The following is a 27,992-nucleotide window of genomic DNA, read 5'->3' on the forward strand; positions in this document are numbered from 1 at the left end:
TTTAAGAGACAAATCGTAGCTTTTTTTTTTTTAAATGACTTTTTGTTTCATCCCCTCTTTGTTTCATTGGCAAAGAGGAAAAATAAAAACAAAGTATATTGCTTCAAAAAACAAACAAAAACCCCCCCAAAAAAACCCATTTTTTTTCTCCTCCATATTGACGTGAAACATTTCATTCACCGCTTCTCGGATTTGTCTCGTTAGACAGAGCATTACATTTTCAGAGATACATACAGAAAGATGCTGTGAATTCATTAGATCAAACAATCAGCAATGGAAAGTGACAGTGACTAATTCCTGGGACAATTTGTTGGAGACTGTCTGTCTGTCTGTCTGGACTTGATCTCCGTTATCAACCAGCAGGTGGCACTATGCAAGCACGGATGTATTGCCCGGGTGAAGGGGAGGGGCTGAGAGATTAGTCTGGTCACAGTTACAGCAGTCAGTCCAGGAACCGAGGCCTCAGAGGGTTTTTAGCCTCTGTGACAGAGGGTCTGCAAACATGCTCTCCACCTATCCCTCCCTCCCACCCCCTGCTTCCTTTGCCTTTTGTTGGTGACATTTAACAATAACATGATAACACAAAGGGATTGATCATTTGCTCCTGCCAGATGTGCTGGAGCCCCCCGCCCCACCCTCCAGCTTGTCAGCAATTTCAGATGTGTCTAGCTTTTCGGAGCCCTCGCCTTTCTCGGACCTCTCCTCCCCCTCCACCAGCTCGGACCTCTCTGACCTGGCATCCGCGTCCCCCTCTGACTTCTCCTTCCTCTCCGAGCGATCGGGGTCCATGGACGAGGTGCCAGGTTTGTCCCACTTGGCCAGGTCGTCATGCTCAGCAATACTTGTGGAGATACTTGAGGTCCACGCCTTCAGGTCCTCCTGCAGAAGACAACTGAATGTATTTCTGAGGTCTGGAAAGGAAAGGGAGGCTGTAACGCAAGATTGATGGGATCCTGTAAACCCGGAAGGTTTAGTGAGGGTTCTTTCTAAAATGTTTTGTACCTGGCTATTTTGTAACTGGGAACAACTGGTTGAGGCTTGGATCAAGAAACTGAGGAAACAGTAGACATGACAAACTACGAACCTCAACCCTTTATCCATTCATCCAGATTTACTTCCGGACAAAGGTTTCTCCAAACCACGCCATAAAATGTAATTCTCTTCAATGCCTCATTTGTTTTAAAATTCCTGAGGGAAGTTATAAAGCTGATGGGACAATAGCAGCAACGGTGTTGAGAGTTTGATTCTCGCTCCACCTGTCTCTGTCATTGTGTCCTTGGGGAAGACTTGCTTCTCTGGACTTGATAAAAACGTTTTACAAGTCCAGGCCATTTACCATTTGTCATGTCCAGATGTTCTAAGAGGCTCCAAGAGAACTGGACAACCTATGATGTAGTGCAGTGCCGAGCATCAGAACTTTTCCTTGAGACCATTCAGCATTGACCATTTTGTTAACAGAAAAAACTCCTACCATGAGGTAGCCTGATCACTGCCTTCCTACACAATTCTGCAGTTTGCCCTTTGAGCCTGATTTCTCAAGGTGAATTTCATCCAGGCCAATCAGCAAGCAGAAGGAGGAGTTGTGAATGATGATGTCAATTTCTTTTGTATTGGTGTATTCAGCACCACAGAGAGAGAATTTCTGGTGAGCTTCATAGCGCAGCTTCCTTCACAATCATGCTGGTATGTCACGGCCATATGTTAGTGATTGAGTATGATCAGATCCTGTCATTTCAAACTTCCTTTAGCGTCCAATTGTTACTAAATAGACCCTCTGTACAAAGCAAACTGTAGAACTATGGACTGGCTTTCACCAGCCTATCAAAGACACACTCAGCCATTGAAGAGAAGCTCAGAAATTGTTTTTTTCTAGTTGAGGTCAAATACTTGCCATCACTCAGCCTCCTACATCATTTGATACTTTTGTTGTCCACTGAAGAGACATTCCATGTATCTACAGCCAAAAATCTGTATGCCCAAGCCACTTTCTGTATCTGCCACCCAGGTTGAATTACATGAGACCACTATTACTTTGGCAATGTGAAGGTAGAAGTTTAATTGGCTGAAACCTAATGACCTTAGAATCACCTTTTGATCTAATTTTAGAATCACCTTTTGATCTAATCTGGTAACTTACCCTCTGGAAGTTACCGGAGGGTAATTTGTCATGGTAAATCATAGGAATACCCCACAAAAAAAACCTTTGTGGAGAATGTTTTTCTCTCTCAACTAAGAGAGTAAAACATTCATCCAGGCCAATCATGGGAGTTCTCTTCAATAAGAGAGAAAAACATAAATTGTTTGTAATAAAGTCAATCATCACCCACTCTCCAGATAGATTTTATTAATTTCAGTGTTTCTTATTTTACACCAAACATCTGTGCTAGGTCAGCGTATATGTAAAACATATCTAAAATACATAATATGGATGTATTAAAGGTTCTTACCTCATCTTTAGCATGGAATACAAAGTTGGTTCCATCGTTTACTCTTTGAATAGAAAAGACAAAAAGAGTTCGTGTCAGTTTCATATATATTTCACTATGTATTTTCAAAGCTGTGTTTCAGATAACACTGTGCTTTAAATAAAGTTTGAAATGTTAACGTTCAGTTTTATAGAGACAATAACTTCTGATATAGGTCTTACTGAAGTATGAAGACATTTTTCTTCTTCTTGTAGCCCATTGAAGGATCAAATTTGCAGTCACTCATGTCAACAGAAGGCTCCCCGTTGTATGTTGCAGTCAGATTCTTAGTGTCCTTGTAGAAAGTCAACTTTCCCTCCTTCAGCACACAGTATACGTTCACCCATGATTTGCTGCAAAAATCATAAACAATGCATTTTCAAAGGTTCAAACTCCATGTCTGTTTGGAGAACAGGAGCTAGCTGGAAAAAAAAGAAGACAATTCTCAAAGGCTTTGTTTCTGTAAAACAGATTAATCATATTTGCAGACATGAATGTGAAGCAAAGAGTTTTCACACCTTTACAATGTGGCTCACAGTGAAAGATCATTGATAGACAGAGACTTAAGCTATCTCCAGTTTGAGACAGTAAGGAGTGGGAGTCCAGAGTACTACTAAAACTACTGTAATCTTGTAATTACAGTGGAGCCCCTCATATATCCAGTTCAGTATTCGCAGATTCTTCTGTGGAACCTTTCTGAACATTATTTGCAAAAATATTCACCTATTCATTTATTTTATTTACTAGTTTTTTTTGGGGGGGGGTTTGTAGGATATATTCTAAATATTCAAATGAAAATGCAGTTTGGGAAGTTAAAACACCGAGGGATAATTTTCAACATGACACAAAAGTGTCTGGTGTTTGCAAAACAGCCAATCCAGGAGCAGCATTTATTTTCCTTGGCACTGATTGGTTGTGCCCTCAAGGGAGGACATAAGGAAGACAAAGGAGGTTAGCTTCTGCAGTAGTGCTAAGACACTTTCTACTGTGACAAATAGATTATTATTACTAATGGATAGCATTAGTACTGAATACTGGGAGTTTTTTTAAAAATTTTTATCAAACAGTCATTGATAATCTAGTAGTTTAGATGGTTGTACCTGTTAGGGCTCCTCTGCTGAGCTTCAAGGTCAGTGCTGGTGGCCTTTTTACGGTAGAGGAAGCCTTCATTTTGGGCAGTGTGTGATGGAGGCTGAGGTGTGGTTGGGGCACCTGTTGCCGGGGCCGAACGAGAACGACGAGTAGTCTCAGGCTCTTTTGGACGGGGCCGCCTCCTTGGCTTGGGACGGTCTCGGGCGCGGGGGCGTCCATCAAAACGAGTTACAGGTGCTGAGAGGCTGCTAGGAGGACGATAAGGCTCGCCACGTGCCTGAGAGAGCCAATTGAAAGAAAAATAGTTCCACCAAATTATGAGAAGGAATGGCCCAACAAGTCGTCGTTTAAAAATGCTTGCATGCCGACATACATGTGCCGCCTCTCTTTCCTGGACTTGTTCCACAATTTCTGCCATCGTAGATCTCTTCTCCCTGTAGGGACACAATTATTGAAGAATCTCAACAATCTTTTGGGATTGTTCAGTGCTGGAATTTACTGCCTGCAGTTGCACAAGTTTGCGTACCCTGAGCGTTTGTCAGAGCCGTCCTTCACAGAGCCCTCCATGTCACTGGAGTCCTGTCTCTGTATCCTCTGCTTGTTGCTCCCCTCTTGTTCACTGGACGACTGCCGCTCTATGCGCCTCCTGTAGCGTTCTTGCCGCACTATCAGCGGTAGCTCATTCAGCCTGGCCTGGATTTCCTGTTCACTAGAGGTCTGTCTGCCCAGCTTGTACTCCCTTTCCCGCCTCAGATGATCCATCTGTGGATCTGAGCGACTGCCGCGGGGATCCCTCTGGAGACGGCCGTGGAGAAGCTCCAGTCCTGATTCTGGTCCCACCATATCTGCCATTGGGATGTCTCCGAACTGTTCTCGCTGCAGTCTACTGGCCTCTAAGAGAGGATTTATAGCTTTGTGGATGTGGTTGATCCTGGGCTGCATGAAGTCAGCTTTCAGGTGCTGCCATGCGTATGCCATTTTAGGGTCCATGATGCCTCCACTCTGGGCCAGGAAACCAGAGCTGCCCAGACTACCGCTGCTGTAATGATTTTGTGCCAAAAAGCCCGAGCTTCCCGTTCCACCACTGCCCTGGTAATTCTGCGGTAGATATCCTGAACTCCCCAAATTAGCCTGTTGTGCCAAATACCCAGAACTACCCAGATTAGGCTGTTGTGCCAAATACCCAGAACTACCCAGATTAGGCTGTTGTGCCAAATATCCAGAACTCCCTAGATTAGGCTGCTGTGCCAAATACCCAGAACTACCCAAATTCGACTGTTGGGCCAAATACCCAGTGCTCCCCAGATTAGGCTGCTGTGCCAAATATCCGGAGCTTCCCATATTAGATTGTTGTCCAAGATATCCTGAACTTCCCAAATTCTGTGGTTGGGCCAAATATCCAGAACTGCCCATATTTTGTTGAGGCAAAAAGCTAGGGCTTACCATACCGCCACTGCTTGGCTGCTGAGCTATGTTCCCTGAACTGCCTAACTTACCAGCACCTAGATGATTTTGCAAACTACCCAAACACCCTGTGGTCACTCCAAAGTATCCAGAACTCTCTGCACTGCCGGGTGTTTGGTGGTTTATTCCATGGTAAGTAGAGCTGTCTGCCCCTCCACTCTGGGATGCTGATAAGCCAGAGTCACTTCCAGCTCCAGCCACCTGTTGGTTCATTCCAAGGTATGAGTTGTGTCCTACTTTTCCAACGCACTGTTGCTCCAGTCCATGGTAGCCTGAACCGTTAATAACTGGATTATAGCTGGCGAGTGTTGTAGACAATCTCTGGGTTGCAGAGCTGGTACCCAGGTCAAAACTGGTCTGGAAGGGTTTGGGTTCTATTTGAGCCTGTATTGTCTGCCTCAAGTAAGAAGAAGTAGCACTGGTTGAAGGGACACTGGGAGTCAGACATGATAACGGGAACATTCTTCGACTGGAGAGTGGGGTTGTCTTTTTTTCCTCCTCTTTTTTCTTCTCGGCCTATAGAAACAAACGTATATGTTGTGATGCTCCAATCAAGTGTCTGTATGACAACTGTGACGTACAGGTGCACCTCATTAAAGTAGAAAATCACTTCAAATCTGATTTAATTCAGTAATTCAAATCAAAAGGCTGAACCGATATATTGTAAAGGTTTACTGCTACTTTTGAATGATTAGTGCTAAAAACTAATGAAAACCCAAAATTCTGCTCATCAGGAAATTGAAAAGTTACAACAATGCCAAGAATTTTCAAAGCAAAAATACATTGGCCCATCTCTCTAGAACCCCTTTATCCTCCTCCCTGACCTTTTATTGTTTTCTATGTTTATTCTTCCAACCCCACTTGGTTGTCTTCAAATTTGGGTTGTCATTCCTTTTATTGAATTAAGTCAGCAAGGCAATTTTCCTATCCTGACAAGCAAAATATTGTGTACCAGGTGTATATTAGTTGGAGTGATGCTGTCGATGGTGGCAGGAGTTCGCGCTGCTGTTGGTGGATAGCTGCTGTTGGTGTGTCCTTGGACAAGACACTTCACCCACGTTGCCTGCTGGTGGTAGTCAGAAGGGCTAATGGTGCAGAATAGCAGCCTCATTTTTGATGTCATAGCAACATGTCCAGTGTTTTGCACATAACTGTAGTTTTTGATATCATTGTCTTGGGTTGAATTCCTGGTCTCTGGCCATGCTCCCTATTTCCTGTCCATTTTCTATAGAACAAAGACCATGAGCCTGGTTGAAAACAGCCCATTCTTTGTACAGAAAATCTGGACTCTGAGCGATTGAGAAACAAATTGTTTCCTGGAGGCACTGACATTGTTAAATGTTTCAATTTTAGACAATCACTACATAATGTCCATGACGTATACAATGCGTCAGTTCATCAATATGAAGCTTACTGGAAATTACCTGTGATATACAGTCAAGCCAGACAAGATGGCTGTTAATGTTAATTCGATATCTGGTAGCAGAGCTGAAGCAAACTCGTTCACTTTTGCCAACGCCATTGCTGAAACTACAAGCAGCCCACACTTCTAAACCAGCGCAGAAAATCGAGGTCATTCTTCTCAACTTCTCCTTCTGTTCACTGACTGGCCCAGAACAAATTCTACTGGGGGAATCCAAGTGAATGGGAGAAAACCCAGACTCACAGTGAAGACAGATTTTAATTGAGCGGAATAGCAAAGGGAGGCAATGTCCAGGCTAACTAGCTTTGTATGGGCAAATGGTTTAAATAAAAAACAATTTGGAAACTAAACACACAATATTGTTTCCTAGTCTGTCAGCTAAGGACGCACAGAAATTAAATACAAACAATAATTAACCACGTTTTAACAGCTAGTGAGTGAGCAGATCCTGTATGATGAGGTTGTATTAACCAATTTTTGGGTTTTCATCAGCTGTAAGCTGTAAATTTACAGAAATTAATTTTAAAATAAATCATTATTTCAAAGTAATAAATTTTAAAATAAATATTTCTGTATGCAATGGAGTATCACTTTTAAATTAAACCACTGAAACAAACTGTTTTGTGATTTTGTCGTTCACTGAGACGCACCTGTTTGCGTTTTTAGCTTGTCGCTCTAAACACAAATCAAAGTAGCATGGAAGGCCGACCGAGTGAGGGCTCATGAAATGCGTTCAATGATGCAACTGCTGGCATGTGCAAATGTCTGCTAAGCAAACACAGCATCCTGTGGTTCTATTTTTTTCCCCTTTTTTCTTCTTTTTTTTTTTAGCAGTGTTAAACTGCGGCTACAGCAAACACCATTAAACTTTCATCTACAGTAAAGCTTACTGCGGAAAGCTGGCGGAGGGAGCTGAAGCGTTCTCTCCAGGTTACAGCGGCCTTGCGGAAGGCCTCGTGGCGAAGTATGAGCTGCTCAACCTCGTCTGTTTGGGCCTGGGCCTCTTCTCCCTCTTGCTGCTTGGAGCTCATCAGTGGCTCCTTGGCTTTCAGCCAGGCTTCTGCCTTTACCGTCTCCTGGGCAAACTGGAAGTGTTCTTGCTCTGGAAGTGACCGTACACAAACAGCACACTTACCTTACATAATCATGTTGTGTTTTATAATTAATGCCCACTCAACTGTAAAGCTGGTATTTACATGTTTGAGTGTGTGTGCGCATTGCGATTCAAGTGATTCCAATATGGCTTGTAGCTCAAATAACAGTCCGAAAGCTAAAGTAGTGTTTGCACATTTGAGTGCCTCCTTGTTTATGGTCGTTTTCTATTGCAGCTATGCGTCTGTGTACTTACTGCGTAGTAACCTTTCCTGGTGTTTGTCCCATTTCTCAACCAGATCCTTCTGTTTTGTGAGTAGACTGTCCAACTTCTCTTGTATCTGTTGCGACATGTTTGGGTAGTTTAGACAGGATCATGAGTTTTTGCAATGCTGTTTTATGTGTGCCAGTAAAGCTGTGTGGTTTGCCTTCCCAACCTCCTCTGACGCCGGGTTGCCTGCAGCTATCAAAATCTTGCCGAGGTCTGCACACTGTTGGATGGTCTTGCTGCGGCCGTCTACTTTGGCTTTTAGATCCTGGTGATGTTTCATCATCACTTCCAGAGCCGTCAGATCCCTGTGAACAAACAGGTCAGATTGTTCAGAAAAGACTGATTGAATACTGGAAGTTAATAATAATAATGATAGTGATAGAAGCTGTGGAAGATAAAGGATTAAATATGTGCTAAATGGCTCATGATGAATCATAGCAACCAGCGATTTCTATTATTTTGCAACTCCAACTAGTTAAAAAGGGGTTTTAAGATGCTTAAAAAATTAAACTTTTACCTCTTGGTGAAAACACCATCATCTTAGGCATTGTTAAGGGGACAAAAACACGGGGCACCGTTGTTCTCTAACCTCATAACACTATTTTGACAAACGTATTGAACCACCTGTCTAGATCTTTGGATTCGTCAGATCCAGTCACTTCTACGCTTGTAGGTTTATAAAATCTGATACATAGACATTATTATATTTTTGATGGCTATACGTTGTCCTTTGAGATGATTATATTTCTGTGTAAAACATGTAGTGGACACAGAACATGGACAACATTTCTGGTCAGAGTTCATGTCTTATAAAAAAAATGTAAGAAACTTCTAAACCTATTTAAAAATAACTTTCTCTTGCAACCTTTTTTACTTTCATATTTATTAGTCTGATCAGATGTTCTCAGTACATATTTCACACAGAAAAAGCCTTGGCTGTGCACAACCTCCAAACCTTCGTTTTCGGTGTAAATAATACTCAGATGGAGATCTTTAAGAGCCGCTGCACATTTCAAGATTTCAAATAAAGTGTGTTTGTATGACAAATGTGAAATGCAGGTGGTTTGGGAACTAGACCACAACGGGAATTTCTTCTCTCCGTGTTATGTCATGATAAAACGAACAGAGCACTAAACCAGGTCAAGGTTGCCTAATTTCATACAGAACATAAAGATGTTCCGGTCCACCGCGTCCACACGAGAACCCGGAGTTATTTGGTGCAACTCGATGCTCCCGCGCTTTCAACAACTTCAACACAAACTAGCGGCAGCGAAGAAACAATGTCTCACCTTGGCTCATCCCATCTTATTTGTCCCATGATGCCTTCCATCCACATTAGGTTTTCACGCACCACCGAGAAGAACTGCACCTTGTCGGTCACGGAGGTCACCTGGATGCGACTGGCCTCGCAGGAGCTCAGCAGTTCCTTCCAAGCGTCCATTACTTCCTGCTCTTTCACCATGATGGCCTCTGCCTTTTCGCCAGCGTAGATGGTCCTGAGCTGGGCAGCATTCTCCTGGAGTTGTCTCACCTTTCGAAGATACGGAAGAGACGTGAAAAGTGGCGTCGCTGTCCCAAGTCAAAAGACGCTTTTATAAATCCAGTTATATCTGGTTTGCAGAGAGAAGTTGTATCGCTTGCCTGTGCTACTAGCAGTTGAAGGGCATGCTCAAAGGAGTGCATGAGTCTCTGCAGGGTGGCTGGATTGGTGATGTTGGCTTGGCACGCCCTCACCTCTGGCAGCTGCTTCATCTTCCCTGTGATCTGAGCCAAGACCTACCGCACGGGAAAGCGTTGTCATCACGAGCGCTTTAAAAATAGAGCCCTCGCACCGCGCTCAGACCGTCTACCTGACGTGCAGGAAAAGGACGGGTCACGGTACACGTCATTTGTTTTGACTCTACCTCTTTGCAGTCAGTGAAGAACTTGTGCAGCTGTTGGGACGCGGCCAGCATCTGCCTGCGCGTCTCCATGAGCTCCAGGAGGTCGGCCCACGACTCGTTCAGGCCGTCCTTCCACTCGGCGATGGTGGCTGCGTCGGAGTGGCCGCAGTCGATCATCTCGTTCACCATTTTGTTCACCTGCTCCATGCGCTGCTCGCCGACGCTGTTGGTTTCAGAGGCAAACTTGGTGAACCTCTCCTGAAGCACCTGAATAACACACACACACACATATATGCCCTGTAAAGACCAAAAACATCTTGGTACATAATAAAATGTAATAAGCTAAATTTCTACATTTAGCTGTTACATTAAGCTGCACAAAATGCTGGCTTTCACTGCTACACCTGATATAGATGTGACCCATCAATGGGACAAAATGTTGATGGCAAAGACGGAAATGAGTGAGACAAATGTGGATTAACTTATATCATGTGACGCCACCTTCCTAAAATAAAATTTAATTATTTTTCGCCAAAAGTGATTTTTTTTCTTTGCCTAAACTTTGGCAAAAAGAAGGCAGCGATTTATTTTTTTTTTGGCCACAATCTTTTTTGATAAAAAAAATTGTTGCGGTCCGTATTTTACGAAGTTGACGATAATTTATATTGTTGTCTGTATGTGTAACAGAAACACAGCACAGATTGTGGGTTTATAGTTAAGCTCAAAATTATTCAAACTGGTTTTAAATGCCAGTCGTGCCCCTGGTATGCAAAGCAATTCATATTCATGCTGGCAGATTCAGATTTAAATGATCTTTTAACTTACAGGCATTTCTCAAGAGCAAAAGTAACAGAAAGAGTATTCATATTTGAAACGTAGCTGTTTTTATATTCATTTTAATAACAAATACAGTGTTGAAAAAGATCTATGCCTTCCTTAATAGTCGTTATTAGATTCCCTATGGCCTCAAACTCTTCCAGTAATTGCTGAGAAGCCTTTGCATGTCTCCACTGATGTTTTGGTGATTTATCTTTGATTGTGAGCTCTGTCATGTGACGGACAGGCGACCTGTCCAGGGCGTGTCCTACCTCCGGCAGAATGACTGCTAGAGACATGCAGCAGCCACTGCTGCGAACACCGGATCTCCTCCATAAATATTTCAACAGGACAAAGTAAAACCGCACTTTGCACACATTCCTCAGACATGGCTGAGGAGCATGAGGGAGTTCCTACTGGAGTCCTGACCAGTGGACAGAGTGAGGCATTTTTCTGAAATCGTTCCAGTTTTTAACCCTCGCTGTTTCTGAATGCTCATGAGTGAATGAGTGAAATTAAGACAAAGACCAAAAACAATAAACACTTTTACCTCATTCAGTGCTTAACTGAATATTCACAAATTCAGTTAAGTACAAGTCAAAGTCAAAATACAATGCAGGTGTTGTTTTGGTTCCTCTTTTCTATTTCTGTGCCCTCAGATCGTTGCCCATATTCTATCCTGAGACATATTTCCTGAGGTAAAGCAGACATGGAAACCATGCTGGTGAACTAACCGTCACTTCCTCAAGGTCGTGGCCCAGCTCAGTGGAACTCGCCACGGCCTCACGCTCGGTGATCCATTTCTCTAACTCCTCAACCTCCTTGTTGAGCTGGTAGAGCCAGTACTGCTGCTCCAGTTTGGTTTTCCTGTGCTCCACCATGTCTTTCAGGGACACATACAGTCGGTCGATGTGGGACTGCTGCTTAGTGATGTGCTCACTGTGGAAAGGAAAGAAAACTACAATGACGCAGCCACAAACAGACAAATAATCGACCCGAGTGTGCCATAAAGAAGCACTTGCCTCCTCCTCACACAATTCTTGCTTTTCCTTTTCTTGTGCAACACTGAAATGTTTTTGGATCATCAAATACAGTTTCAGACAAATTTAGACCCAAAATTCCACGTTATGTGGCAAGAATTACCATGGAGCATTTGAGGTAACTGTCAAAGAGCCTTACATCACTGACAGAGTTTTAAGTTCCTGTTAAAAAATGTTGGCCCACTTCTATTGAAAGGTTTGCAAAGATAAACAGGCATTTTGAGATTATGCAACAGAATCTCCATTAGGTTTAAATTAGAATCTGACTTTTGTTTTTAAGAAAAAAAGTTGTCCAGATTTGGGCTTGTAATTGTGCCTGGGTGTGGTGAGAGAAACTGAAAAAACAAAACACTTTGTATAATGCAGTGACGTTATCATTTCTATTATTACATATAAACGCTGTTTCAGTAGTTTTTTTGTTTTGTTTCCTGCAGGTTCAGAGGCAGACTTCTAGGGAGTTGAGACCCAAAGCAATTTCTAATTATGTGTCACACATAAATTAAGTGTGACAAAACAAAATAAACAAACAAATGGATAACTGTTTATTTTTCTATTTTAAGTGAGGCAAATAGCTTTTCAGGTAGGGCCAAATTGATATGGGTAGCTTTGTTTCAGCTATCATCAAAAAGTGATTTGGATTTCTTTTGTCTTGTTTTTGATATTAAACGTATATGATGATCTGAAACATTTAAGTTAGTCAAATAAAAAATAAGAAAACACACACACAAAAGAAATCTGTAAGGAGTTCAAATACTTTTTCACAGCCCAAATGAGTCCTAAGCACACCTCTCTGGGTGTCCCAGTTCCAGTAAATGCTGGCATTGCTGGGAGAGCATGCCCACGGTCTCTGCATACGTTTCCACTGTTTGCTCCAGAGCCAGGTGAGCCTTCAGCAGCTGCAGGGTGCTCGCCTCATCCTGTAAAAGGTCACCGTAATGTCAAGCTATAACAGACGTAGCATGTTCGCTGCGATGCCCACTTGTTCGAACGTACCGTGCCTTTCTCTTCATTGGCGACGTGGAGCTTCTGCCCCGACAGCCACGACTCCACCTTAGCGGCCTCGCTGTAGTACTGCTGAGACTGCAGGGCGGCGTCCAGCATCACCGAGCGCCTCTCCGTCTCCAGCTGCAACACCTCCCACAGCTGGCGCACGTGCCCCGCTCCCTCACGGACAAAGTCAACCTCTGGAGTTCTTAGTGAGGCGATGATGGCGGCCCGATCCAAGACCTCCTCGATCCGAGCCCGCCGCCCCGTCAGCTCTCTCTGAAGCGTCTGCAATACCAATCGCAAACGAGCTCTTAGGGTAACAATGTCTACCTGTCAGGAAGCCGCAGTCAAAGGTTAGCCATGAAACGTACCTGGTGTTTTTTGACATGCTGCTGCACACTCTGGAGGTTATTCCCATAATCCTTACACGATGCTAAAGGAAGCCTTTCTTGGATCCACATCTTAAACAAAGATAAGCGAGTCGTTTAGTTTTGTTTTTTAAGAATTTTTCAAGAATTTCAGCCACAGTATGAAGCATGAATGTTTTGAATTGTTTTTTAAAACCTTTTCGTAGCATGTTGTTTTAGACTCGCTGTAAGAATCGAGAATCAAGTCACATTAATTTTGGGCTTTTGATGATGAACTTGGATACAACAAACAGTTTCAGTGACTATTCAAAACACAAACAGTGCTGAAGTTTGAATTTATCATGGAGTTTCTCTGATTCGCACACACTAAAACATCTGAAGGTTTTTTTAATTTGAAAATGAAAGAATAAAAAACTGTGCACCTACTTTCTGTTTAAGAAATTATTTGAAGTTTCTTATTCTTTGTAAAATTGTATCCAGGTTGAAATGCATTATTTAAAAGCCCAAATCAAGATGGCATTCAGGTCCAGGATGAGTGGATGTAGCTTCTGACTAAAACCATAATGCATGTGTGTATTACTGCCAGCGGCTGAGTGATGGAGTTTCATTAAGCAAGAGGAAACTCACAATTTCATCCTCCAGATCCTGGGCAACCTGGTGCATTTCCTTGGAAGCCAGCAGGATGCGGCGCCGCTCCTTCAGAGGCTCGATAAGGCGAACGATGCGGGTCTCCACCTCGCCCGACTGCTCAGCGCTCTCCTTGTCGCCCGCCACCAGGCCTCGCTGGGGAAGGCTGAGGCCCTGCAGGCCTCCCAGCTCCCCCATGTCCTTGTAGAAGTCCCCGATCTGAGACTCCATCGCCTGCAGAGAAGGGAAGAGGAAGGTCATGTTGCAGCCACTGTATATGAAAAGTGGACAGAGCACATCAGCTTTTTTTCCTGTCAGAATATATCAGTGTTATGTAATTGTTTGCCTCACTTGAAAAATAAAAAAAGCAGATGAGGCTTTGTTTTTTTAATGCCACTGAACATTATGTTTGAGAACATGCCACCACGGAGCAAACTGAAATGTTCCAGATGGAGCTGTACAGTGCCTTGAGAATACCTGTTGAACAAGCGCATAACTGTAAAGTAGCACAAAATGATGCATACCATTTCAAAATCTGACAAGTGCGAGCTGCGTTTCTATACAGACACCCAAAAATAAACACCTTGCAGAGCCCACTGTCACTGCTTGTGCAGCTTCAACTTCAACTTCTACCAGCGTTGCACATCTAAAGGCTGAAAGGTGTGTCTTTTATCGTGAAATATCTTAGTCAAGTTTCGCCACAGATTCTCAATTGAATTTAGATCAAAACACTGACTTGGCCATTCTACCATATCAATATGATTCCATCCAAAGCATTCCATTATAGCACTGGATGTATGTTAAGGGTTGTTGTCCTGCTGGCAGGTGAACCACCACTCCAGTGTTACATCTCCTTTCTTCTCTGTGATGTCCCGGGTTTAATCCCACAAACTCTGACTAACTTCTTTGTCCCGGCTGATTAAAGCATGCAGCTACCATCATGCTACACACTGAGGACAATTTGTCCAAACTGATGTCCATCAAAGGTTCATTGATTGCTGTGATTACTCGGCCGATCTTTATGATTAGTCTGTTTAGTCTGTCTTTGTCTGATTTCTCTATTCTGATTTTGGCCCATAGCAATGACCTGAAATATAAGGTCAAAGTTGCTTAGTTGGCAACAGTGGTGTGACTACTGTTAACCGTGCACGTGCAGATGTGACCTGGTGGGCAGGTTTGTCGGCCAGCTTTCTCTCAGCAGAGCAAAAGGGAAAAGGAGATAGTGACTGATTTTCAGGCCAAACTTGATTGATAAGATCAGAACTGATTGTGGAAAGCCATAGGAAAATGTATCAGTGCACCCCTAATAGCCAGTGTTATTTCTTTCAGCAATTACAACTAATGCTTTACATTTTGGACCAAAGGTTCCATTTTGGGTTAGGATTTGTGCTTCTCTGACTAATGCTCTACTTTCAGCTTAGGTGAACGGTCATGTCTGTTCATCCGCTTCCCATTTTCAGATGATGGACTGAAACAGAGCTCTGTGAGATGTTCAATTGGAAAATATTTTTAGAACCTCACTACCACAGGTGACTTCTGAATGCAGTTGGTTGCATTAGAATTTAACGAGCCACACTTTTCAAATTTTAACATTTTAAAGAAAATTATTAAAATGATCATTCATCCTTTGTCCTCCATGCCACAATAAGTACGCCTTTATGTTGGCGTATCGCTTAAAATTCCAACAAAGCACACAGATCTTTGTAGCTGCTTGCTGTAATGTGATGAAATGCGTAAAGGCTGGCAAGTAAATTTTAGTAAGGCAGTGTGCACAGACAGCAGTCTAAGTGAGACACACAGTCACATTCACAAAATTAGAATACTTTTCAAAATAACAGCCTTTAAAGTTGCAGCATGTGAATTTTATTAATCTTTTTTTTTGTTAAAATAATGTTGTGACACTATCAGACAGATAAAATGTGAACGCTGTTCCCAGTTCCAACTGCAGAAATACACTCAGCCAGAAGCAACCAATCAGAGACAGGAGGACTGTATTAGTGCTGACAATCACCCAGTTGTACACGCTACTTATGTTATCCCCCCACTTCCCTCGCTCTCAGCTGGTTCACCACAACGTAGCCTGACGCAAATGCTGAGGCTAGTTAGCATGGGCACCGATGATGGCGGATAAACAGCCCATCTGTATGTAGTTAATCTACAGGATGGGCCATAAGTTTCCATACATAGGAGAATATAAAATGTCTTTTATATTTCAGATACCCAAGAAGATGTGTTTGACAAAAGAGCAAAGAAATCATGGAACGAGCATCACACATGACACTGTGGCAGTTTTAGAAAACTGGAAATGTTGCAGGTCAACCATGAAGTGGTCCAAGACGTGCAGCGATTACACAAAAATAAAAATATTTATTTTTCTATGTATGGAAACTTATGGCCCACCCTGTTTAGAGTTAAAGTTCCTAATATAAACTGACTTTTTAAAATATTTCAATTTATTGAATGGGACTGGTTGTAATTTTACAGTAAAATTAAATTTCATATTAACTCAATTTAACTTAATACATGGAGGATGACAGTTGCCTGTTTGACACGCTGCTGCTAAGGAGAAGGTTTGGATCATCTGATGTTTTGTTGCTGCTCATTAACAGACGTATAGGTGCTGTAAATGTCTCCTCAGGGCGACCCAGTAAGCTGGTGCTTGCCTGGAATTTCTGGAGCTGCTCATTGAAGGTGGGCAGGTGGTGTGCCTGTTCCAGCTGGGGGGGCTGCTCCAGGTGGGAGAGCTGGCTGTCGAGGTCCGAGTAGCTCTTCACCGCTGGCTCGGGCTTGTTGTTCTCAAAGAGCTGGCGGGCCTTGGCCTTGGTGGTGGTCTCCAGGTCCGACCAGCACTCTCTGATCTCCTCTAGTTTCTGCTGCACAACCGGACGCAGCTCCGGCTTCTCCTGGATCAGCTCCTGACCCTCCTGCAGGGAGAAAGTCAAAATGAACAAGCAGTGATTAAAATGCGTTCCAGCTTGATCAAAAGCCGCTGCATTATTCTACTGTGAGCCACAAAGCGTTGAGTTTATAAAACGTTATCGGCGGGAAAAGCCTGCTTTGGCTGACTGATTCCTCCTCACTCTGCACACAGACTGTCTTTAATGTCAGGCTTTGCTTCGAGGGAAGGTTCTTATGCTCTGAAGAGACTGTTGCCCCAATTTGTACCACTCTAGAAATCCATGTTCACTGTCAGCCATTTTGTATGGTATATCCAGCTCACAATCACATTCAATAAAGGCCATCAATAGAATTTTTATATTACTGGAATTGATCACTTTTTGGCTACCAAAGGAATTCAGCCCACTTTCCCAGGATGCAACAGTGCCTACTGAGAGGGAAAGTATCCACATCCCTTGAAATGTTTCACATTTTGTCAGGTTCCAACCTCAAACTTTAACTTATTTTATTGGGACAAAGGGAAACCCAAATGAAAAAACAGAAACACACAAAAAGTGAATTTTGAATAATAGTTGACTTTTAATTTAGGGGTATCGGAGTGAAGGGTGTTAAATTCAAATACCACATTTGACTGATTCTTACAAAAATGATTGAAAACCACACATTTACTTCCACTTCCACGGTGGCTCTGTGGGTAGAGGACTGTCTTGTAGTGTTCTTGTGGTCAGAAGGTTGTAGGTTCTATTCCAGCTTCCTCCTGACACATGTTAATAAGCCCTTGGGCAGGGCACTTAACCCCAAATTGCTCACCGGTTTGAATGGTCAAAATAATGGCAAAAGTTCAGTTCATTTACTTTATAATCATGACTTTAAGTAATTTGTGGATGCATGAATATTTCTTCCAGGCACCACATAACAAAGCAAAAACCTGTGGATCTTTGTTACAGTATCACAGGATTCTGCCTACCAGGAACGACCTGAGCAAATAACAGATGATGCCAGAAACAGAGTGGATGCCTAAAATAGCTGGGCATAACAGATCTCCATCCTGAGGCAGGAGGCCCCCCTACATGCTCACAAGTAGGTGTAGAAAAAAAAAGCGTTACTTGGCCTTGAGCTGACCTAAAAATCATCCATGGTATTTCTAACAAACTCCTGTTATATCCTCCCATTGTTCTTCTCCGCTCCTTTTTCCTCCCCGAAATATCAGGCTCTGTGAATAATGTGATTTGGATGAGATGATAGAAGCTTGTGGAATTGACTTTTGAGGGAAGGAAGCCCCGTGTGCAGTGCAACGTCAAGTAAAAGGCGCATTTTCTCTATGTTAAAAGATGGCGGGAGTTACATGCGATGAAACGCGCGCCCCGATTGCCGCTTTGCTCTGTAATCTCTTGCACAGCTGAACCTGAGGTATATCCTATGGCTTTCATAATGCAGTGCTGCATTCCCTCTCTTGGCACAGGCTCTCTGCTTAACTGCTGCTAGCACTCACACTCTCAAACATCCCTCTCTTGCTCCTATCTGTCCTCAGCCTCGCTTTCCCTCCCATAATGCAGAGCCAGCAGAAAGCAAGCGGCTCCCTCTCCTCTCCTCTCCTCTCCTCTCCTCTCCTCTCCTCTCCTCTCCTCTCCTCTCCTCTCCTCTCCTCTCCTCTCCTCTCCTCTCCTCTCCTCTCCTCTCCTCTCCTCTCCTCTCCTCTCCTCTCCTCTCCTCTCCTCTCTCCTCCGTCTCTCGGCTTTACGGACACACGAGGTGAGGCAGAAGGAGAAGGAGAGGGGGGGAGGGGGGAGAGGAGGGAGGGAGGAGGAAGGGGGGGAAGAAGGCGAGCGAAAGGCGAAAGAATCAAAGGTTTATAGAACAGGAATGAGGCTGTTGTAGTGCTGCACTCCTGGAGAGCAGTGTGATCCAATGGGCATTTGTGAAACGAATCTTCAAGGCGCTTATGGCAAACATAGTGGGATATTTTAAAGGCCAGCACACATAAATCACGGTCTCATGGCAGCAGCGTGCAGCCAAATTCTGCTGGCTTTCTTGCAATGCTGACGCAGCATAGCTGAACAGTAGGTGGGATGAAAGGGCTTATTTTATACAAACAACAATGACTGCCCACCAAATATACTCGTTTGCGCTGTTATCAGCACATTTACAGCGTTTCATTTTGTAATTTCTCTCTTCCGACGTGTTTAAACATATCTTCCAAAATCGAATGGGACTAAAATATTCTACCGTGCGTTTCACTGTGCACTTTTTTAACCAATGTTTGATTTTTTTTGAGCTGGGTAGCAATCATCCTAGGAGGAATTCAATCCCAATTCTGCTCAGACTTTGGGTTCTTGAAGGTTTCCAATGGACTTTTATTTCCGTTTTCCCCAAAATATTACCTACAAATTGTTTTAGCAAGATTTAGTAAAATTAAAAAAAAAACAATTTGGCACAGTTACTTAAACCCAAGTTAAGCAGAGACTGTGATACTGTGGCTTAACTGGAGGTGGACCCTCAACTAATTCTGGTTGTGAACCATGTTGATGCAAAGTACAAAATGTTTCCTTGGTGACTGAGGTGCAGTCCAAATCAATCAAACGCTAATTTGTTTGTCTAAAGAGCCTGGCCCATTTAGGGAGGTGTGAATACATGAAATGAAAACTCTGGTCTGCCAACAAACCTAGGTATTGGTTGAAGTGACCTCTGGAGCGGTGTGAATACATATGTGAACGGCAAGTGGAGTAGAGACCGCTCCAAAAGCAGAAAAGGGTTTATCACGCAGAGTATTCTGTGTCTAGAGCTGAGGGAGACATGGCTCATGGTAGTTTGCAAAAGATGAATGAAAAATCCTGCAACCGCTAAAATCTGATGCAACTCCATTTTTGTTTTGCATTTTGCGATGAAGTTGTGCTCAGTGTTTTCTTAAGCGTTTTTGGTGTCATTTTCTCCAGTGGTTCTTGGTGCAACATGCCCTCAAGATGAGGAGGTAAAAAGGTTTTTCAGAGGTAAGGCTTGTTTGGCACAGTGAAGTGTAAAAGCAAAACCCAACAGCTGAAAATGTAACAAACGGTGTCAATTTGTTTCCCAATAATTGAACTGAATCCACCAGACTATCAGCTGCGAAAATCCCATAAGTTTCCACAATATAACCAACCCATATGTCAGAGTGTGTTGCACTTGTCAGTGAGAAGCAGAATTTAGAAGACACTTTCAAGCCAACTTCTAGACATGTTCTGGATGCCTTGGTGTTTATTATAATTAAGTGTAATGGAGAGTTGGAGTTCCCTCCAATGGTCTGGACTTCGGAGCAAAAGAGTGACAGATGCAAGTTTGCGGTTGGTAGGAAGTGAAATGTCCCAAATCATAAAGATGGAATCACACTACCTAAAAACCTGGGTAAGGCAGGAGTAAACTTTATGAAAATAAGCTCCTTTCACTGAAACTGCCATGACTGACTGTGATGCAACCCTGTAGCATATTGTGTGCTTATGGGGATTAAGGACAAGACATTACAATCTGCTCCGTCATCAGGATGGACTGAAATACTTTGGCAGTGAAGTCAACATCTCTATTTCTTTCTTTTCCGTTCCAAATGATAATCTGGGGATGAAAGTCCAGGGTGCCCAAGTTCAGCTCTATAAAACGACTATCCACCAACGTTTAGATGGATCCCTTCAACAAAACATCTCTGAGTATCCTGCCAATGCAATATACTCTCAGATCAACATGTCTATACTGGAATACATAGTTTTTGGGGTTTTTTTTTCAAAATGTTGCTCTTTTTTCATTGTCTTGTTATTTTTATAGAGATCCCTTTTCATTTTCTAAAAGAAACGTCTTAGTTGAATCAAATAGGAATTAAATATGGCACAGATATAACAAATGTTGGGGCTTGTTTGTGAAATAAATGATTTTGTTGAGCAAAAACATCTGATATTAAACCTCAGATTAAAAGGCTTATTTATTTGTGGTCTATGTAACATTTTCCTTTACAATAATCATTAAATACAGATTGCAATAGTTTCATTTACATTTCTTAGCCATTTTTTTTAAAGATACAACAATAGATTTATGTGGTTGTATTGTGAAGCTTGGAAAATTATTCTGGGTTCAGAAACTTTACACCTGAATGACTGAGAATGAGAATAAAGACGCAGTTAAGTTTTTACATTCACTTGAAATGAAACTCTAACTTTGTTCACGTTCTATTTCTGATACATATTCATAAAATTGCAAGGAACCAGTCTGCTTTGTAGCACGTCTGTAGTGTTTCTGAGCTCATTTGCTACCTTATTGGCAATTTCCATCTTGTCTTTGCTGCTGACCATTTTCAGAAGAAAAACAAAACAAAACCAAAAAAAAAAAAAATCAAAGCTCATAAAAAATGTCAAAAACTATATGAAGCACAAACACAAAATGTGAAAATATGTATATGTAACAGGTTCAAATATGATCTGTGAATCTGAGCTACGGATTTACGCTTTTCCTGGATTAGTAAGTCAGAGTTCATGCAACAGAACTAGCAATAAGTAGGAAAGTGGGGGGGAAAAACTTGTTCATCAAAACTAAATAAATGACATGAATTCATCCAATACAGTTATAACACCAAAGCCTTTTGGAGTCACAGGGTGAAGATCGGGGTGCAAACTAAACACCCGAGAAAGAAGCTACACTCCATTTAGAGACAAACACTGACAGTAAGCAGACGTGTCTTATAGCTGAAGCAGGAAATAAAAGCTCTGAACTGATTTATGATAACATGATACGTAAATGCCTTCCAGGAGATACTTCGCTATGAATCTTAGGATCTTCTAAATCTGAACACAAGTAAAAGTAACATGTAAAAGACGGAAAGAGGCTGTATTTTTGTTTTCTTTTTTCTGACTGGAAGAAACATTTTGAAGTAGCTCAGCCAGAGTTCCTACATTTGATTGTGATAGAGAAGAAGCTGAAGATTAGGAGGATGGCAAAGAGGCATTGAAGACACTGCATCAGATACTTCATAATTTGTAGTTAAGTCTTAGAAGTCAACGACGAAATCTTTTTGTCAGGAAGAAATGGTGAGTCATTTTTTGTTGTGAGCATCAATCAGCTGTCTGCAGTAGTTCAGAGAGACAGTTCAACAGTCAGTTCAACTCAAAACTCTTATGACGAAAGGTTTTGGAAAGGTTTTCCAAGGAGTGGCAAAAATTTTATAGAAAAATTACTGCAAAACTCTTAAATACCTCTTAAACCACAGTTGGTCACATAATAACCATAAATGTAGCATAAATCCATCTGTCCTTGTAGGACTTTCGAAGATGCTGTGTGTGTGATGGAAAACTAAAGCTATCATAAGGAGGTAGTGGTGGCTCACATCAATCTAAATGTTCCATTCCCACAGAGAAACATAGAAGCTGCAAACGATTTAACACAAGAGTTGAAGTTCACCGTGCAGCAGGACCAAGACCATACAGCATAAAGTCATAGCAACAGCTGAATGGTTAGGTGACCCCACAATGATGTACTAGAATGGCCCAGTCCAAGTCCAGACTTACATCAATTCAAGACTTGATAAATGAATCACAATGAAAGGTGGTTCTACAAAGAACTAACTCAGAGAGGTGAATACAAATGCATGCCACACTTTTCTGATGCTCTGGTTTTCCTCCTGTTCTCTTTTGACCATTTTCTATATGAAGCAAAGATAAAGACCACTAGGTCGGAAATCTTTTAAAAGAACATAAAATCAAGGAATAGAAGACGTTTTGTATTCTTCAACTTCTTTTTAAGACGTTGAAGTATCTGAAGAAGCTCCTTCTGTACATGTATTTATTTACTCAGTTGCCAAATTTTGAAGTTTTATGTGTGAGTGTGAGATTTCACAATTACAGTACATACACAGAAGGCACAGAAATGTGGTTTTTAGTAGCACATGAATGATATCGATGTGTTTAAAGAGAAACGGGACTTCCCCGTGAACGTTATATTTTATTCACATGACATTTTATTAGTTAATCTATAGCTAACAGACAGAATTTGCTCAAGCCCCATCCTTGTTTATGTGTTAAATTGCTGAGCTTGGAGCTCGTGCCGAGACTTGGCACAAGGTCAACTGTGAGTCTTCTCACTGTAACAGAGAAGCACCCACAGACCCACATGCACGCGTCGGCCCGGAGCTGCGCGGCTTGCTTCATGTGCTGAGTAAGTGCTGCGAGAGAACAGAGGCGCAGGCCGCAACAGGAACGCTCCGAGAGGACGACGAGTTCTCTGAACACAACAGGAAGGGGCGTCCTCCTCTCGCCGTCTCTCGGGTAGCGACAGAGACGGATGGCTGGATTAGGTAAGGCTAGCAGGGCCTGAGTGACATGATGGGCTCCGTAGCTGTCTGTTTGGACATGACACAGGAAAACTCACGGCAGCCGACACTGAAGAGACAGTCTAAGAGGCAGCCATCTTCTGCACTCAGTGTAAGGCCTCACTTTATGTTCCTGTTTTTTTTATTTTTTATTTTGCATCAAAAAGTTTATCCAGATGTCCTAATAAATAAGCAATAAAATTGCATTATTCTTTACTTTGTTTATGTCTGCAGCTGAAATAGGATGAAATATTTAAAAGGTAAAAAAAAAAAAAGTACAAAAGTGGAATAACAATAGCTTTTTCTAGTACAAATATGTGCACAAATCTCTGTCAATATTTCGCTAATGTCGAAAAAAAATTTTTTTTGCTAATGAGGTGTTCCGTTACATACGAAATTAAATGAAAATCACACTTGAATAATCTAGTTCATGCAATAAGCTGTTAAAAATCATGGCAGTGTTGGATGTATAACAACTAGATGAGATATATTCATAATTCAGTCATGTTGCTAGCATTCACCATCTATCAGCCATCAGTGGAGACGTCGGCATCTTGGTCAGGCACTGGAACGACCCCTTATAATTGGGAGCGGAGCGTATGCTGCGTTTTGGGGAAATTATAATTTGTAGTCTTATGGATTAAACATGTTTGAATGGGACAGAACTTTCAATGAACTGTGCGACGCTTTGAGAGCCGGCTGCTCATTGTCCAAAAAACCTCCTCCAAACCATCATCCTCCTACTACTTCCTGTCATCTTCTTCAACGTTTTCACCAGTATGCTGATCACATAATTTGTATGATGTGAATAAAGTGTTTCTATTGCAGTTTTGCGAATTACATCTATTTTCATTTGGCTGAAAACAACCCCTCATATTAGTGCAAGACATTGAGTTCTTTTCTTTTTTTTCAAATTAAGACAATTTATTTTTGGAATTTTATTTTACGCTATTTTATGGCAAATGGAAACACGGTTATTATAAATTATGTCAACCTTGATTCTCAAAACACAATATCGCGATCGACTGTTTCAGAAGAAAAGTCCATCTTGTTGGACATCCAAATTATTGGACATCAACAATTTGAAAACACCAATTCCTTTAATTGGTGTTTTCACTTGGTTTGAAAATGATTTAAATACTGGCTCAAGTCTGCAAAAGTACGCAGCAGATTCCATAGTTTCATTATCTACGAACAAAGCTGAACCCAAAGAAGGGAAAATCTACGTGTGGAAAAGCTACATATACGCCACAAAGAATTTTAAAGTCGCAGCTAGCTTGATTGTTTGATCATCAGCAGGTGATGATGAACTCCCTCAATAGAGGCAGGAGTTTTGGTACTTTGCTTGACTGGAGGTTACCGGTGGGTGTTAACCGTCTTTGCAAATGAATTGTTGCTGTAGTTCAATGTTGGAACGCTGACAAGGTCACATCCAAAACACTGAATTCCATCATTCTACTGTGGAAAGGATTTCTTCACAACTGTAAATGAAAATGTTGACGCCCCGCAAGATTGAGTCGAGAAAAGAATATGTTAAAGTTGCTTCTGGTGGAATCACAATATCCATTGGAAAGATGGGCCTGAGGCAGAAGTCACTCAGCCACGACGATTAAAACTAAACAGTGTATAGCAGTAACAACGCTACAGGCCAACGAGAATGGTATCAGGGTAATATGTGAGTACGAACAGGGTTTGATTCCAAACACAGCAACAAACCCACACAATGGCTGAATTAGAAAAGTATCAGGGTTTCGTAATGGCTCAGTTAAAACCCAGCCCTGTGCTGGTTCTTAGACATGAATTTTACATTTCGGCTTCAAGATTCATTTGATAAGTAAGAACAATATGTAATCTGTTAGTGTGTAAATGGTGTAGTGTAACTAGCTATTTGGACTTATTGAGCATGGCCAAAGCAGTGCTGAGATAAAAAATCTGGTAAATAAATGTAGTCTGTGTTTTCCTGAATAAATCAACAATATCCAGTCAAAGTAAGATGAGTGTGGTAGAACTCCTACCATGTCGATTCAAGTGCAAAAGATCTCAATTTTCCCCAAGTGTTCATGAAAATATCACAAAGAAATTAATTTTTTCTTAGTTATTAAAAAGAAAAGACCAGAGTTGCAGATGCTACAGCAAATTAACTTTCATAAAAAAAAAAAGTCCAATTAGTGTGTATTTGTTTTGTTCAGGTTTGGGCCACCCCAAACAGCTGAAGAGAGATTGTATCTCTGAACTTCAGCTCACAAAACTCTGAAAATCCAAATGAGTAGCTCTGCCAGTATTCTAACACAGTACTGAAGAACTAAAGACACAAAGCAAATTCAAGTCTTTTCTTGTCCCAAAACTAAGAAGAGCACACTTCACACATGGACCACCAAAGCTTTTCCTCATGAGACAAACTTTAGTAGTGTTGATTCCAAGGCTGTGGTTATAATTAGTTTCCCTGGTATCTAATGAATATTTTATCACACAGCTTACTACCACAATGATGTGCAAAAATCTATGAAGTCTAATCAATTTTTTAATATATTCAAAGGAAATAAATAATTAAGACACATGGAAATATCAACAAACACTCTTCTGATATTATAATGGATGTAAATACATACCATGTTGGTCAAAGTCTACAAAAGTTTTCTGCGTTTTCAAGAAAGAAAAGGTTTCTTGTGGATATCGTAGTAAGTCTATTGTCGACTTAGTACGATAACTTTTCAATACGTGGGCCCTGATTACCAGCATCAAGTTCTACTAGGGTTCAAAAGGGCTGTGGTTTAAATCTAACAGCATCCACCATAAAGCTCTCTGGTTGTGCAGGAGTGATTGAAATTTTCTCCAGCTGTGGGGAGCAAAGAGCAACACAGATTTCGCTGCACACTGATGCTAAGCTGACTGATAGATGGCTTCCAAGATGGACAAATAGAATAAATTTGAAATATTTATTACAAAAAGAAATCCAGACATTCATGGTGTGAGCAGAGACGACCACATAACCAGAAAATCTCAACTTGTTAAGCTTGAAGTTTCTCTGCAAAGAGGAGAACGTCAAAAAACATTCAGTTGAATAAGTGACTGAAACAACCACCGAGTTGGTGTTGAGTCTATATTTTTGTGCCATTATAGCTCCGGTGACCACTATGACCAGTATGTGCTTTTATTTCAGCTGCAGCTGGAAGATTGATGTCTTGTTCTGCTTTAAATGAAGATCAGTGCTGGTCCTGAGTTGAAGATGTTGTACCATGTTCAGAAACTGTGATATATTTCTACCCAACAAGCTCAACTTGTAGTCTAAGGAAACTAAATTGATGGCAACAGATCTCTTTAGAGGCCCATGTGGGATTCAATTCACTGGGGCTCTCCCCAGTGAATTGGGGAGAACCCATCAATGCCCAGTGATGGGCATTGATGGGTTGTACCCAATGCAGGACCAAAAACCAAACAAGAGAGAGCAATAAATGCTTCACACTGACTGATATCAGACTCTGTAGCACACATTGTGTTTCTGCTGTAAAGTTAGAGCTTTCTCATTTTGATTCTCTTCAGCCTGCAAGTCCAAGTCTGATTAGTGGAAAAAGGCCTAAAAGAGGCATGAAGAGCCGACTAAACGTGAAAGCAAAAATGACACCACTGTTCTTTCTATGTAACCTTGAGAAGGTAACAGGACGTTCCTGAGCATGGTCAAGATAGAACAGCCGAGTGATGACACCTCACTCAGCTTCACCTTTTCACTTCCAACTTTCACCACACCCACCGCGAACTCGTGTGCTCCCCTTTAGCGTGTTCTGCCTTTCTGCTCTCCCCCTACTGGTCCCCTCCACTCACCTGTTCTATCTTGGCCAGCCATTCCTTATTGCGGGCCAGCTCTGCCATAAAGGCCTGGTGCTTCAGCCACTTCCTGTGTAGCTTTTGAGCCTCATCCCGGGCCGAGTCTCGGGCCATAAGCATCTTCTCTTCCACCTGCTGTCCCAAACGCTCAGCTAGGGGAGACAAAAATAGCCACCATCAGGAGTCCAACGTTCCAGTCAGCCCTTCTTCCCCCTTCCCACAGGACGTCCTGCCTGGCTCCTCTACGCAAGAGCCACCCGCTCTGCTCTGTAGGGGCCTAGTTACCTGTGCTGTCACCACCTACACCAACCCCCCACCAGACACCCCTTTCTGGGGAAAAAAAAATCATAAAAAAATCAAGATGAGCACCTCAGCAGTGGTACCAATGGAAGTACTCAAGCCCTTCCTTAGGGTTGCCCCTGGGTCCTCATGCCCTACCCCTTCATGGATCTTGCGGTCCTGATGCTGCAGTGCCTGCTAGCCAGTCTCTGAGAAGGCAAAAACAACCAGCAGGGGAAAAAAAAAAAAGGAAATGCACCAGTGACAACACTGGTATAGAATGCCACACACACATCCAAGATTCCTCGTACGCTTCGGTGCTATTTTCAAGCTCCGGAAGTCAGTTACAATCCAGCCAGGTGCAGATGTAGCATAGCCACAGAAGAATCCTTCAGCTGGGGGGTAAAAAAAAAAAAAAACCCTGACCATCCACCGCTTGCCAGTCCCGGTCAATCTGTAGTCCTGTCTAATGATGCTGTAGAGAGGAGGAGGAGAAAGAGTTGGAGTGGGAGGAGCAGGGTGAGCGGGATGCAGAGGCAGTGCAGAAGAGACAGAATAGCATAAGCCATCCGCTCTTGAAATGCATTATCCTCACCTCTGCTAAGGTGCACAAGCAGGCTGGTCGAAGGTAGCAAACTATTTCCCCTCCTGCGATCTGCTTCCTTCATTCCCTAAATGGCTGAGCCGCAGATGCTGCACGCTGCTGCAGTACTTGCTACTCAGCTACACTCCTGTGTGCGTGTGATCGGGTGTGCTAGCCTGCGTGTGTGTGTGCGTGCGTGCGTGTGTGTGTGTTCAATCACAATCAGCACTGCAGTGCCGGAGCAGAGTGAGAAGGAGGGGAGAGAGGGGGAGGCAGTGAGAGGAGAGGGGGACGGGGAGACTGGGCGAGGAAATGGAGAAAAGGGTAGTACCAAAGCAGGAAAAAAAGAAGGGGAGAGCAAGTCAGAAAAGGGAAAACATGGTGTTGGAGCTACAAGGAGATGGAGGGTGGGATGGTGAGGGTTAGTGAAACAGATAGAGAGCCTGCGTCATCCCTTACTGTCACTGGGGACATTTCTCTGCACTAGAAATGACTGCACTCGGAGCTGGATGAGAATTGGGAAAGAAAGAGGGGGAGGTGTCGATTCTGAAACAGCTGAATGA

The 27,992-nt window shown here is 42.4% G+C and overlaps 1 protein-coding gene across 3 annotated transcripts; it reads right to left on the minus strand.

Annotated features, from left to right (window-relative positions):
* sptbn4a (spectrin, beta, non-erythrocytic 4a) lies at positions 1-27,649 on the minus strand. Of its 3 annotated transcripts, none has more exons than XM_055046533.1 (20): positions 27,442-27,649; positions 26,565-27,321; positions 16,192-16,452; positions 13,529-13,762; positions 12,905-12,994; positions 12,540-12,818; positions 12,333-12,463; positions 11,241-11,445; positions 9,712-9,957; positions 9,449-9,583; positions 9,097-9,338; positions 7,974-8,112; positions 7,793-7,877; positions 7,335-7,546; positions 4,084-5,537; positions 3,931-3,991; positions 3,566-3,834; positions 2,648-2,818; positions 2,448-2,490; positions 1-879 (listed from the first exon to the last, which is right to left on the minus strand). In XM_055046533.1, the coding sequence occupies exons 2-20, from the start codon at positions 26,685-26,687 to the stop codon at positions 595-597; spliced, it is 4,665 nt and encodes a 1,554-aa protein (XP_054902508.1). In that variant the 5' UTR covers positions 26,688-27,321; positions 27,442-27,649; the 3' UTR covers positions 1-594. The 3 variants fall into 3 exon arrangements, with proteins under 3 accessions (XP_054902508.1, XP_054902509.1, XP_054902510.1); XM_055046534.1 differs by having other exon boundaries at positions 26,565-26,719; positions 26,937-27,649; XM_055046535.1 differs by lacking the exon at positions 27,442-27,649 and having other exon boundaries at positions 26,565-26,719; positions 26,853-26,893.
* Between the last annotated feature and the right edge of the window lie 343 nt (positions 27,650-27,992).

The sequence above is a fragment of the Poeciliopsis prolifica genome, unplaced genomic scaffold (genome assembly GCF_027474105.1).
Source record: "Poeciliopsis prolifica strain line A6 unplaced genomic scaffold, Auburn_PproV2 SCAFFOLD024, whole genome shotgun sequence".
NCBI lineage: Eukaryota > Metazoa > Chordata > Actinopteri > Cyprinodontiformes > Poeciliidae > Poeciliopsis > Poeciliopsis prolifica.